At 35.5% G+C, this 13,562-nt stretch overlaps 1 protein-coding gene across 1 annotated transcript in view; it reads left to right on the top strand.

Annotated features, from left to right (window-relative positions):
- Positions 1-3,742, top strand: part of LOC111051572 (FMRFamide neuropeptides) — a 100,070-nt gene extending 96,328 nt beyond the window's left edge. The window contains exon 2 of the mRNA XM_039438861.1: positions 1,751-3,742. Within this exon, the coding sequence (XP_039294795.1) occupies positions 1,752-3,152 (1,401 nt within the window). The 5' untranslated portion in view covers position 1,751 and the 3' untranslated portion in view covers positions 3,153-3,742. The remainder of the gene's footprint in view (positions 1-1,750) is intronic.
- The last annotated feature ends 9,820 nt before the right edge of the window (positions 3,743-13,562 follow it).

Raw genomic sequence — 13,562 nt, 5'->3', positions numbered from 1 at the left:
GAGAAAGATAGTGAATACGACTCTATAGCAAGAAAAAGATTCATTATGCAAATTACAATGTTGTTATCCATATTGTTTATTTTACAGAGGAAAGTGTTCAATTATGACAGACTTTGCGATTTCTCCATGGTATTGTCAGTTTCGACAGTCATTTCTTATCAGATTCCATCATCTACTACTCTTTCAGTGTTTAGTCATCTCAGAGTGTTCCAATCCGCATATCAGTCAACATTTTTCCTGGAGGTTCTATATGATTCATTTCTCGTTTTTAATTTGCAATAAATATCGGTATCATGTCTCATTTCATACCATTTACATGCTCAATAAAGTATTCATATGCACATTATTCAATTTCATGAACTTATCCTATAAGTAGACTCAATCAATGTCTCTTTGAGATGAAGCCAGTCTTATTCTTGGAGAACACTAGCATAGATGAAGGATAAGCATAAGAGTATATTATTATTATATACTGTAGTATATTACTACTATATTTCTTGTCTCTGACACTAGGTACTCTATAGGGACTTTAGTAGGTATGCACCTAGTGATTTTTCTGGTGAGGATGATGCCCACATGAGCTCCAGGCTTGTGCGTGAATAATGTGACGAATGATAATGAGAGGTGATTGAACCTACAGCTTGAGATAGGCTTCAAGGCACCAAAAAGCATTATGTAAACTCATGAATGATACCGTATTTAGAAGAGTCGGACTCTTCAAGTGGTCACCCTTAAAAGAGAGTACCATGAGCATGGAGCTTATAACTTATATTAACTTATCTAACTTATCTTATCGAAAGCTGAGTGGCCGTAGTCGAGTGGATCAGATGCTGGCTTTATGATTCAGAGGCCCGGGTTCAAATCCCGGCCCGGGCAAGATAATTATCTCGGGCCATTCCCGTGTTTCGGATGGACACGTTAAGCCGTCGGTCCCGGCTGCCCAAAAAGCAGTCGTTAGGTCATGTCAGAGGCCCTGAAATTGATCAGTTGCGACCTGAAAACTCTGAAACCAGACCTGAGCCAGCCAGGTCACTCGATATTATGATTATTATTATTATTATCGATAGCTTATGAGCGCGATCACGATACGTCATACGGGGACTTACTAAAATGTCAAACTTTCCCTTGCATAGCTTGGTTCTCAAGTCAGTGTCAACTCAGGCATAGACAATCCCACACATGTTGGGCTTAGCTTGCCAGACTCATATCTGTGCAAGAATTCTGTATATTTTGTATACTACTGTACTTTATTGGAAAAAGTCTCCTATACATTGAATTTGTATTTATTATACATGTATTAAATATACTTTGTTTTGTACTGTATTGTATAAGTTCACTTTTACACATTCTCGCATTTGCATATTTCTTGTTCTTGTACTTGTACATTTGATACTTTTCTCTTTCACTCGTGAAATACACCACTATTACCTTGGAAAAAAGATAGCATGGGAAGATTTTCCATGGTACAGGGTCTTTATGATCCAAATTCCATTGTTAACTCAAGCCGAGCGATAGTACTAGTAGTTTTTTTTCGCGAAGTTATGTGACGCTGGTAGTCTCTCATACTGTGCAGTTGTTCCACTCTCACCCCAACAACACATTGACAATATACAGTTATCGGCGTGAGTTAATGGTCTTCAAATTTGGAACATAAACGACCTGGAATGTCTTCTAGCTATCTTTTCTCTATGCTATTACCTACTTAATATATATAATCTAAAATTATTTGTTCTTTTTGCTCTGTCCACAGAATGTCTCTGAAACTGGTGCTGCTCTCGGCAGGTGTGCTTCCCTTGCTGTGGCTGTCCTCAACAGCCGACCACACCCAACAACATGCCGCGTCAGCACTAAGCGTCGACAAGCGCTTCTCTATCAACATGATGGACCCGTTCACCCGGCGCAGCGCACTCGACAAGAACTTCGTGCGTTTTGGGAGATCCAACGGCGGCGCTAACCAACGGGTGTCCCGCGGCCGCAATGACAACTTCGTCCGGTTCGGACGTGCCCAGAACGCACACGATGATGACGACACCACTTTCCCGCCTAGAGAAGATTTAATCCGCTTGGGACGTGCGCGCGCCGATAGTTTCATCCGTTTTGGGAGAGCTAGACCAGATAATTTCATCCGGTTTGGAAGGGGCGGTATGGATCGATCCAACAACGGTTTCATCCGGTTTGGGAGAGCTAGACCCGATAACTTTATCCGATTTGGTAGGGGACGTCCCGATAACTTCATCCGGTTCGGTAGGGGACGACCTGATAACTTTATTCGTTTTGGGAGGGATCAGTTGAAGTCAAATGTTGAAAACCGGTTGAAACTGATTTCCGATGCTGAGAACCATTTGAAAATGGTTGATGATGCTGAAAACCAGTTAAAAACTCAGTTGAAACTAGTGTCTGATGCTGAAAACCAGTTAAAACTAGTTTCTGACGTTGAAAACCAGTTGAAACCGGATGAAAACAACTATGACAATTCAGAACTGTATACTAGTGATGAAGATGATGGAGACGAATATAGTTTTGAGCGGGCACTGAGAGGTAACTCAAAGTTAAACAGCAACTTTGTGCGTTTCGGGAAACGTGTACCAGAAAACAACGAGGAGATTGTTAACGCCTACAAAAACGGGTTAAAATTGAATACACCCCAAGGTAGAGATTTCTTGGAGAGGTTTATCAGGTTGCCGGGTCGGAGTAACATGAAATCAGATAGTTTCATCAGATTTGGGAGGTCCTTGAGCGGTGGGGAGACATTTAAGACTGGTGGAGAAAGTGAGGAAAATTCTGGGGAAGGAAAATCTGTGTTCAGGGAAAACTCCTCCCAGGATGAGTCAGCTGAAAATGATGGGTTTGTAGAAGATTCCAAAGTGGTGACCTCTACAGATCCTGACATTTTGGGCACCGCCTTTGAATCGGCATCCTCTGAAAATTTGTCTCGGAAAAAACGGGCTGTAGAATTTGATGAGAAGAAGCACAACAAAAACCTCTTTACCACCGATAAAACCAACCAATCCAGATCTTTTTATTCCCCTCTGGCTGCAGGTCTCCCAGGTTTTATCCTGGGGCCTGAGCTATCCGTGCTTCCTGTAAAAGAAACCAGCCAGAAATGTAATAATAGTGAGGAGAAGACCAAGAATTTCATTCGACTGGGTTAGGTTTATGGGGGGTATTGTTGTTTTAATTGTATTAGACTGATCCCCTATTGTTGAATGTGCTTGTCAAAGAAACCCAAAGATAAATTTTGACGTTGTTTGAGAAACTACGATCAAATTTAGCCGATTTATATAAATTTTAAATAGAGAAAACAGGAAATAGTTTGTGTCAAGAGACTGAATTTTACCCCCGGAGTTTTGTTTCTATCGACTTCCATTGTTCAGTAACAAAATTCGGTTGTTGGATCTATCAAACAACAAAGCCTACATTATCAACGAAATTTATTCTAATAATACCATCACATCCAGTATTTATGTTAATTTACGAGTACTTGTTGAATTAAAAATTCGACTACCAACTTCTTGTTAATTTCTGAAAAAATTGTAATCAATTCAACATAACTATTAAATGTTATGTACATAACATAACTGTTCTACATTATGATAGTATACTATATTGTTACTAATCAAAAAACTATTTAAACACATGATGTATATTGAGCTATTTTAAATACATAGAAAATATCTATTTGTTGATAATAAATGCATTTTGTTTAACTATCAAGTCTATTAAACGTCTTTCAGCAACCACAGTTGGATAGTTTTCAGTATGTATTTTTTTCTACACTCTACCAAAATCTGATGGGGGATATGTGATATTGGATTTGTGCTCATGATCCGGAGCAGTAAACATTGGAGATATAATTAGAGAGTAGGCAAAGATATGATTAAGTTCTCTCAAAGCATGAGATAATTGGAACAAATTTAACACTGTATACAAAGATTCAGAGTTAATTTTTCCATTATGAAATGAAAACACAATTGGCTGTATATCAACTGCTGGACTAATATTATTACTTATTGTGTTTCATGAATCATATCCGGGAAATTGAATATCATATACAATATCATATGAAAATCATATACAAGAATATTAAAGAGAAGGGATTACAGAGGGATATTCCACGACCCATTACAAACTTCGATCCATACACTCACGATATTAGACAGTCATCAATTTTATACTCTGTACAAAATTACTTCTTACTTGGGATGGACATGCGCAGCAGAGAAAGCATACAGCGGGAGGGATACAGAGGCGCGATGTTGCCGTTTTGAAGCGGCCAGCGTTCTACAACTTCTAGTGACTGTTCATGTGCCCCTGCTACACATGCGAAGTTTCCTGTCTGAAAACAGTCAGACGACTGACAAATTGGCAACTGCGCTTCTACCTATGACTCCATTAATCACTGTAATTGACTGATCTCCCTCCATTTCTCTGCGCTGCATATTCCGCCAAGTCTGAAGTAAATTTGTACGTACTATAGATATGATAGAGAAAATTTGTTGGAAGATACACACCGGACCGGTTGCACAAAAGCCGGTTAAATTCTAATCGTGATTAATCTCACGAGAGCCAATCAGAGAAACATTCTTTTTGGAAAAACCTTCTCTGATTCGTTTTGGCTCTCGTGAGCCAAATAATAGGACGGTCGAATAATTCATGATCAAAATTTAACCGGCTTTTGTGCAACCGGCACAAAAGATGTTAGACAGCAGGTGATCCCATTAAGATGTTCTTAAGCAGCTTATAGACAGTGATTGTGAAGGCGCAAAATTACTGGCGGTTAATGCTCTTTATTAACATTCATAAATTTTCATTAAGAAATATATACAATTCTGCAACAACGGAAGAATTAAGAGCCAAGATTGGAGAAGTGATTTCCAATTCCAGTTGTAATGCTACATCAAACCATGGACAATGTAATGAAGAGACTACAGGAATGTTTGCGAAGAAAAGGAATACCTATAAATGTCAAGGTATTATTTATTCTAAAAAGGCATTATTTTTACTATTGAATGATATGAAAAACTCCATTTAGAGATTTGTTTTTCTTGAGATTATTCAACTTTCAAAATTTCCCCGTTTCTCTGGAACACTCTGTATTTGGTAAATAATGAAAATTGGTTGAACAAGTAATGACAAGCATTGGTTACCAGTAGCTTTCCATCACTACTTTTCCTGTCTATCAGTTTCAGACCATCTAGTTTTCAGTCCATCCAGTTCGGACGAAATTCAATTCATCACATCAATTTTAGTCATGAGAATTATCAACTATGATTGAATCTGAAGTTTTCCAGTGTGTGTTCTTTATAATACGATGATACTGAATATTCATATTCTTGGGAGGTAACTTTGTGTAAAGTTTTGCCAAACTTGCGGCCCAAAATTATTCATGGTACTCCAGAAATTCAAAGGATACAATAATGGTGTATTGAAGGAACCCAAAAACAACTGAAGTAAGTTTCACCTTATTGAGTAAGTGGAAATGATAGGATGGCGAATACTTTCTTCGCCGCTTTTTATAAGAGATAGCTGTAATGTAAGTGACTTATGACTGTAATCCCATGACTTTCCATGTCGATTGAATTAAAAAAAGGATATCATGAAGCTATAAGAGAAGATAAAAGAAAGTAAACTTCTTGTGTTAATCTAGAGGTGGAATTCCAACATAAATTTTGAATGAAAAGACCTGAAGTTATCACAATCACAAACCCTTTTTATTCAATATGAAAATATGTAACAGGAACAGAGAATTTTTCAGAAACTCAAGAAATTCATCCTCTTAAATAATTAGAAGCTAACTGGTGAAGATGAAATTATACAAAACAATCTTGGAATAACTTCAATTCATTTTGATAATGCACTAATTGTATTAATGAATGAAGAATAAATAATGAATTGGAATTGAAACACAAGTATTATGAGATAATTTAGAAGAGTTTCACAACAAAGTACTACTCCACATACAATTCCAGGATTCACATAACATACTTGACAGAATACAGCGTTGGTAACCTACCATACTGACAAATTTATAAACAAAAATATAAATGTGAGTACCCTTTTAAACTAATTGGTCACGACATGTTTCGTAGCAAAACATTTTTAGTAGCCGAAACATGTCGTGACAAAATAATTTAAAAGGGTACTCTGATTTATAGTTTTATTTATATGAAAAGTAGCCCTAAAGAAAAAGACAATAAAGTTCCAAATTTATTTATTTTTTCTGTCATGTATTTATTTTCTCTGTCAGAGGTATTTATTGAACATGAAAAAACATTAAATTTGCAAAATGGAAAAAAATCCTTTATTGAGTCCCAAGTTATCAGGTCATACTACTTTCTAACCTCTGTTTTATTTATATCAAGTAGGAATATACAGTTAAGTAATATATAGTTATTTTTATTAGACTACTGAATATCAAAGAGAGAACGAAATAAATCTCTGGCTAGATTAATTTGTGCTCTATAGCGAAATTCACTCAAAAATGTCAGTATTCTCCAATGATAACCATCAATGATCCCCATCCAACAAATGCTGAAAGTTTGAAGAGAATAATCTCTCCATAGCAAATATCAGTGCAGAGTGCATATTCACCCAGAAAATTCACCTGTTGCATGGTAAAATTCACTTGAAACTGGCAGGATTGAATCAATGGGAGGCATTGATGTTAGTCCTAAGACATGCTGACAGCTTGTAATGAATCTCTTGCCACTTGCATTGACATCCAAATAAGAATATTATACATCTTATATATATATATATATATATATATTATATATATATATATATATATACCACACAATATCATACATATATGTTATATTAATGTATATTATATGTATTTGTACTACTTGTTATCAATTAATAAAAACAATATGAAAACTTGTAGTACCCTTTATTATAAAAAAAAACTTTAAAATATTACAACGACTAGCTACGACCATATTTTAGATATCATAGTGTGTTGTTAAAGATAATTCTAAATCCTTTTATCATACGACACACTCGTATACCTTTGTATATGTACATAGGTTCAAGAATACAGATATGAATTCCAGTGAGAAATGGTTCTACATCCTTCCTCTTCACTGCACAGTCATATATCTATTTATGTGTGTGAGTTTTCAGGTACATAGATATAGAGCAATAGAGCAGTGTAGTGTGAGAGATGGTTGACTTCTATTTGTATGCAAATACTTTCTTCTTTACACAAGCAGCCATAATATGGCAATTTTCCACCCCATATAATACAGCATCTCATACATTGATGTCTCCATTCTTCTGCTTTCCGTCTCTTTCTTCCTCTTCTTCTTCTTCTTCTTCTTCTTCTTCTTCTTTCCCTCTTGTCTTCGCCTGTATTCTTCTTCTTCTTCTTCTTCTTTCCCTCTTGTCTTCGCCTGTATTCTTCTTCTTCTTCCTCTTCTTCTTCTTCTTCTTCTTTCCCTCTTGTCTTCGCCTGTATTCTTCTTCTTCTTCTTCTTCTTCTTCTCCATCATCTACTTTCTCTTCTTCTTCTCCATCATCATCATCATCATCATCATCATCATCATCATCTTCTTCTTCTTCTTCTTCTTCTTCTTCTTCTTCTTCTTCTTCTTCTTCTTCTTCTTCTTCTTCTCTTCTTCTTCTTCTTCTTCTTCTTCTTCTTCTTCTTCTTCTTCTTCTTCTTTCCCTCTTGTCTTCGCCTGTATTCTTCTTCTTCTTGTTCTTCTCCATCATCTACTTCCTCTTCTTCTTCTTCATCATCATCATCATCATCATCATCATCATCATCATCATCATCATCATCATCATCATCATCATCATCATCATCATCATCATCATCATCATCATCATCATCATCATCATCATCATCATCATCATAATCATCATCATCATCATCATCATCATCATCATCATCATCATCATCATCATCATCATCATCATCATCATCATCATCATCATCATCATCATTGTCATCATCTTCTTCTTCTTCTTCTTCATCATCATCATCATCATCATCATCATCATTGTCATCTTCTTCTTCTTCTTCTTCTTCTTCTTCTTCTTCTTCTTCTTCTTCTTCTCTTCTTCTTCTTCTTCTTCTTCTTCTTCTTCTTCTTCTTCTTCTTCTTCTTCGTCTTCTTCTTCTTCTTCTTCTTCTTCTTCTTCTTCTTCTTCTTCTTCTTCTTCTTTCTTCTTCTTCTTCTTCTTCTTCTTCTTCTTCTTCTTCATTATCATCATCATCATCATAATCATCATCATCTTTTTTCTCTTCTTCTTCCTTTTCTTCTCCTTCTTCTCCTCCCTCTTCCTACACACATTCTTCTTCTTGTCTCCCCACTTGCTCATTCTTCTCCATATTCTTGTTTCCACCTACGATTTTCAATTTAATGAGCGATCGAGATCATGGAATCAAAGAGAGTGAAATGATGGGTGATTTGATAAAGAATCTTCTACTTCAGTTTCTGAGTGGCGGAGTCAGCTTCAATGACTGAGTGGGAGCAAAAATATCGAGATGAAGATGAGTAGGATGGTGAAAAAATAAGGAGCGAAAATCTTATGTTGATTAGCTTATTCCGATTGTCTTTGGAAAATCATTATCGTCACAATAACGATTCAGTTTTCGTGCACTGTTTATCAACAATAATCATAACAATTATTCGTTCAAGCGCAAGCTCAATAGACTGGGTAGCTCAAAAACCTTGTCATTCTTCAGTAAATTTCAAAAAAACTAGCCTATAAAATATTATAATCAAGAGACTTGCTTATATTTGTAGGAACATTAATATTCCAAAATACTTCATCTGTCCTCTGAATTATAGTGAGGTCCATGTTATAATGGCAGTGGATAAAGATAGAAGAATAGCGATGCCGATTCTCTGCATTAATTAATTATATTTCTACACTGTCAAAAACATAATTGGCATCGTTGTGGACCTAGAAAAGGATAGTACCACCGGCTTTGTCGAATGATAGACAAGGATAGCAAAACCAAAGTTGATCAAATACTGTCATTATAACGTGGACCTCACTATAGTACGTACATACGACACCGGTTTCCGAGCTCGGGATTTAGCTAAGTTCTAGACTTTAAACAGCTGGAGTCAGAAAATTGGCTTTCTAAAACGGAGTGTAGTAGCAGTTTTTATGACAGTAGTCGCAGTTTTTATTTTCTCATGTACATAATTGGAAACGTTTTTCCTTGGTGAAATAAAACATTCTTAAATAATTGAAAATATCTGAAACTTTGCACTATTTGTTCTGTATTTTTGTTTTATGTTCAATTCTCTAGTTTTTCGAAATTTCCAAACTTGACTACGACTACGCCCCGTCTCGGAAAGCGATTCTGACTCCAGTTGTTTAAAGTATAGAACTTGGCCAAACCCCCCATTTGGAAACCGGCCCATAGTCTATAAGCACGGTTTAGAGAACACTAGTTTCCTTTTCCCGTGCTATGAGTATCTAATAAAGTACGCAATGAGTCTTGAAAGACCTGGCAATACATTGTCGTTTGTGATAAAGAATCAATAATTAATCTGGGGAGATTTTCCACTAACAGTATTTGTAGGATAAATTTTCAAATTCATCCTTAGAATAAACTTGATAGAATCTGGAAATATTTCAATAATCCATAGCAATCATACAGACTTACATTGCTAGTATAGACCACTAGATCTACCTTTTACCGGACATGAGTATTGCTAGAGTGCAGGCAACATGGTGTATTCTCCTCGTATTTTGTAATGAAAAAGCCTCTTCAAATTCCAACCCTCAGAGTAAAAATTAAGTGAATCTGCTACAACTGCACTAGGTTTGCAGTATTGGTCAATCGAAATACAGACTACGAGAGGTCAGAGAGTATATAGTTCTATACTATACATTCTTCGATACACTATACCCTCTGGAACAGGCACGTATCATAATGCAATCTCTACTGTAGTAGTATGCCCACTCATTTTTATTTAAAACGTTACCTAAAGGCCTATGAAAACGACAATAAATTGAATTCCAAATTCTCATATAACTTATATATTATATGTTATTTGTTCCGAGTTCTCATATGACATATATACTATACATTCTTCGATATACTTCGATTATATGTTATTTTTTCCAAATTCTCATATAACATATAGATCTATACTATACATTCTTCGATATACCCTCTGGAACAGTCACGTATCATAATGCAAAATCTATACTGTAGCAGTAGGCCTCCATATTGTTATTGAAAACGTAGCCTGAAGACCTCTGAAAACGACAATAAATTGAATTCCAAATTCTCATATAACTTTCATGACAAACCGAGGCAGATAGGCCTACATGTCTCGCAACTTTCCCGAAGGATTTGTTCTGATGAGTCTCAGTTGATCCTCAATATTCGTACCTTCAAACTTTCTTGGTGAAACTGTCGAACTTGAAGTTCAGCGAAGGGCCTGTAAGTGATAGCACTTGAAATTTAAAAATTCAAATAGCCTCCTTTCTCGAAATATGATCAATAATTTCAAGAAATATTCACACATGATTTCTCTACCTTCATACCGACCGACCGTCAATGTCCAAAGCTCCACCAATTTATGTAGATGCATAACAATATTATCTATTTTATCTATAATTATTGAAAATTGCTTTTCTTCATATCAATTCATCATCTATAATTTTGAAGTATTGTAAGCTATTGTATAATAAGAGTATAAGCCAGTATAATTGTAATCTACATAAATAAAGAACTCAATCAATCAATTATTCAATTATGGGTTTCAGGATGTAGTTCTCGGATGGTTTCACTCTTACCTCTGTGATAGATATCAGCGGGTTGAGATTCAGTCACCCCCCTATACATATAATTCAGAATGGTTGAAGACAAGGAGTGGAGTCCCTCAAGGATCGGTGCTCGGTCCACTCCTCTTCCTTCTGTATATAAATGACTTACCATCTTATCTGGAACCGGCACACTGTGTGTTATATGCTGATGACGTAAGCATTTTATTGAGGAATAACTGTCAGAAAGAAATGGAATCTGAGTGCAAAACTGCTTTTGAGAGACTTGAGATGTGGCTGACTGCTAATATGCTGATATTGAATCATGGAAAGACTAAGCATTACCTTTTAGAACGGCTAGAGAAGTAACTTTGGGAGTGGAAGACAGCAATGTGGAGTCTGTAAATGATATTAAAGTTCTAGGAGTTGTATTGGATTCTGAAATCTCATGGAAACCTCATATAGAATCTTTAAAAAACAAGTTGAGCTCTGTGGTGTTTGTTCTTAGAAATTTGAAATTATTATTAGACAATAGAACCCTCAAAGATGTCTATTTTGCAATGTTTCATTCTCTTCTGGCCTACGGAATCATTTTCTGGGGAAACTCAACTCAAGTAATAGACATCTTTCGAATCCAGAAGTGGGCAATAAGAGTGATGGTTGGAGAGACAATACGATCAAGCTGTAGACCACACTTCAAACAGATGAGAATTCTCCCTCTTCCCAGTTTGTATATTCAAGAGGCTTTATGTTTTATTGATCAAAATAAGGACAAATTTAAAACTGGTGCACGTTTCCACAGTTACGGAACTAGACATCGTGAAGATTTAAGAGATGATACCCACAGAACAACTTTATATGAGAGAGGAGTTAAAAGTGCTGGATTCGACTCTATAACAAATTACCTGCCAGCCTTAAAGCAACGACAGGCCGTAAATTCAGGGCCTTGATGAAAAATGAATTACTGAATATATGTGCATATTCAATTGAAGAATTCCTTACCTATTATGAGGTACAAAATAATTAGTTTGTAATGTTTTATGTAAGTTAAATGATTTTTTTTTTCATTCTTCTGAATAATATTGATTGACAAATCCGAATACCCCTTCTATAGGTGGTCAGTGGATGATTAATGATAATAATAATAATAATAATAATAATAATTATCAAGCTGAATTTCCACATATCAGTGTCAGTCTAAGTGACCGGCACAGTGGTTATATAATTTCCATAAGTCCAGATTAGACTATTCCCACTCAGCATGGTCGAGCGAGTATAAATAGTTTCATTAGAGCTTATTATATTCTTGGAACTTAAAAAATATACTCACTATACTGGTCATTCACACTGAGACTGAAACTCATACGTGTGGGTATTCGGTATTCAGCTTTAATCCAGGTTGAGATGTAGATCTGGCCACAGGAGAGCGTTCAAACAATCCAACACCCAAAATGTTCCTAAATTCGTAGCAACAGCTGATTCTCCACCAATGGTAGGACATTATAAGTGTCGTGTTGGCGTGTTAGAATGGGGTCAATTCAAATGGATAGCATAACTTATAATTTTTATTTCATTCATAACTCTACTTTCATTGTATTATCATTCATCCCATCATCATCATCACCTAGGCTTGAAATACTTCTAGGAAGTCGCCTTTGTGAAATAATAAATAATAGATAAATAATAATGGCAGAGGAGAACGATAGGAGATCAAAGTTGCCGATATAATTGTCAATGTCTTCTATCTATTCTCTATCTCTATCTTGTCAATGTCTTCTATAGGTAGCTGATACAGGTTTATTGATGTAATATTAACTGTTCATTCTCAGAATAATCAATTATATTTTATTAAGCAAGAAATTATATTTTTCAATAATTCCATTATGAAATTTCATAATTAAGATGAGATATTTTGTTTATTAATTATTAATTTTAACATTGTTGAAAGACGATCTGACAACAGAGCAAAGCGAGTAAGATATAGCGCTATCCACGTTGTTGAATGATAGACAAGGATAGTAATACCATTACCAATCAAATACTGCAATTATAACGTGGACTTCACCACAGCTCAAGAACATTCCATTTACTCACTAGAAATATTCCATCATAATAATATATGGACTGAATTGCTGCAATGTATTTATTGCATTGCATATAGTGGATATTGCATGGAAGCAATCATTGCACGACCATTCCCTTATCGTTAGGATTAAAGTTAAGATGCAAAGTATTGATCGAGAGCTATAGTGATGTCCACGCTATAATGGAAGTATTTTATTAGCAATGGTATTGCTATCCTTGTCTATCATTCAACAAAGCGGATAGCGTTATCTCTAACTCGCTTTGCTCTGTTGCCAGATCGTATTTTAAACAATGTAGAATTGATAATCAATTAGAAAAATATTTCATCTTGATTATGAAAATTCATTTCAAATTATTGAAAAATATAATTTCTTGCTTAATGAAATATGATTGATTATTTCAAACGAGAATGAACAGTTAATATTACATCAATAAACCTGTAACAGCTACCTTCTATAGAAGGCATTGACAAGATGGAGGAACGGCAAAGTTGTTCTCCTATCTTTCTCCACTGCCATTATAACGTGAACCTCACTACAGAAGAAATACATCGCATTATGCAAAATATTCTAAGTACTCAATATGATTTGAATCAACTATGAATCTAGAATCAATTTAAATGGAAAATACATGAGAATTTAAAGAACTTGAACGTATTTTTTCTCTCATACATGTGAGAATCTCTATTACATAACACAGGCAACATGTTGATCACACGTTTCTATATGGCTTCCTCA

This window comes from Nilaparvata lugens, chromosome 12, assembly GCF_014356525.2.
Source record: "Nilaparvata lugens isolate BPH chromosome 12, ASM1435652v1, whole genome shotgun sequence".
Classification (NCBI taxonomy): Eukaryota; Metazoa; Arthropoda; class Insecta; order Hemiptera; family Delphacidae; genus Nilaparvata; species Nilaparvata lugens.
This window is presented reverse-complemented; position numbering and strand designations above follow the sequence as displayed.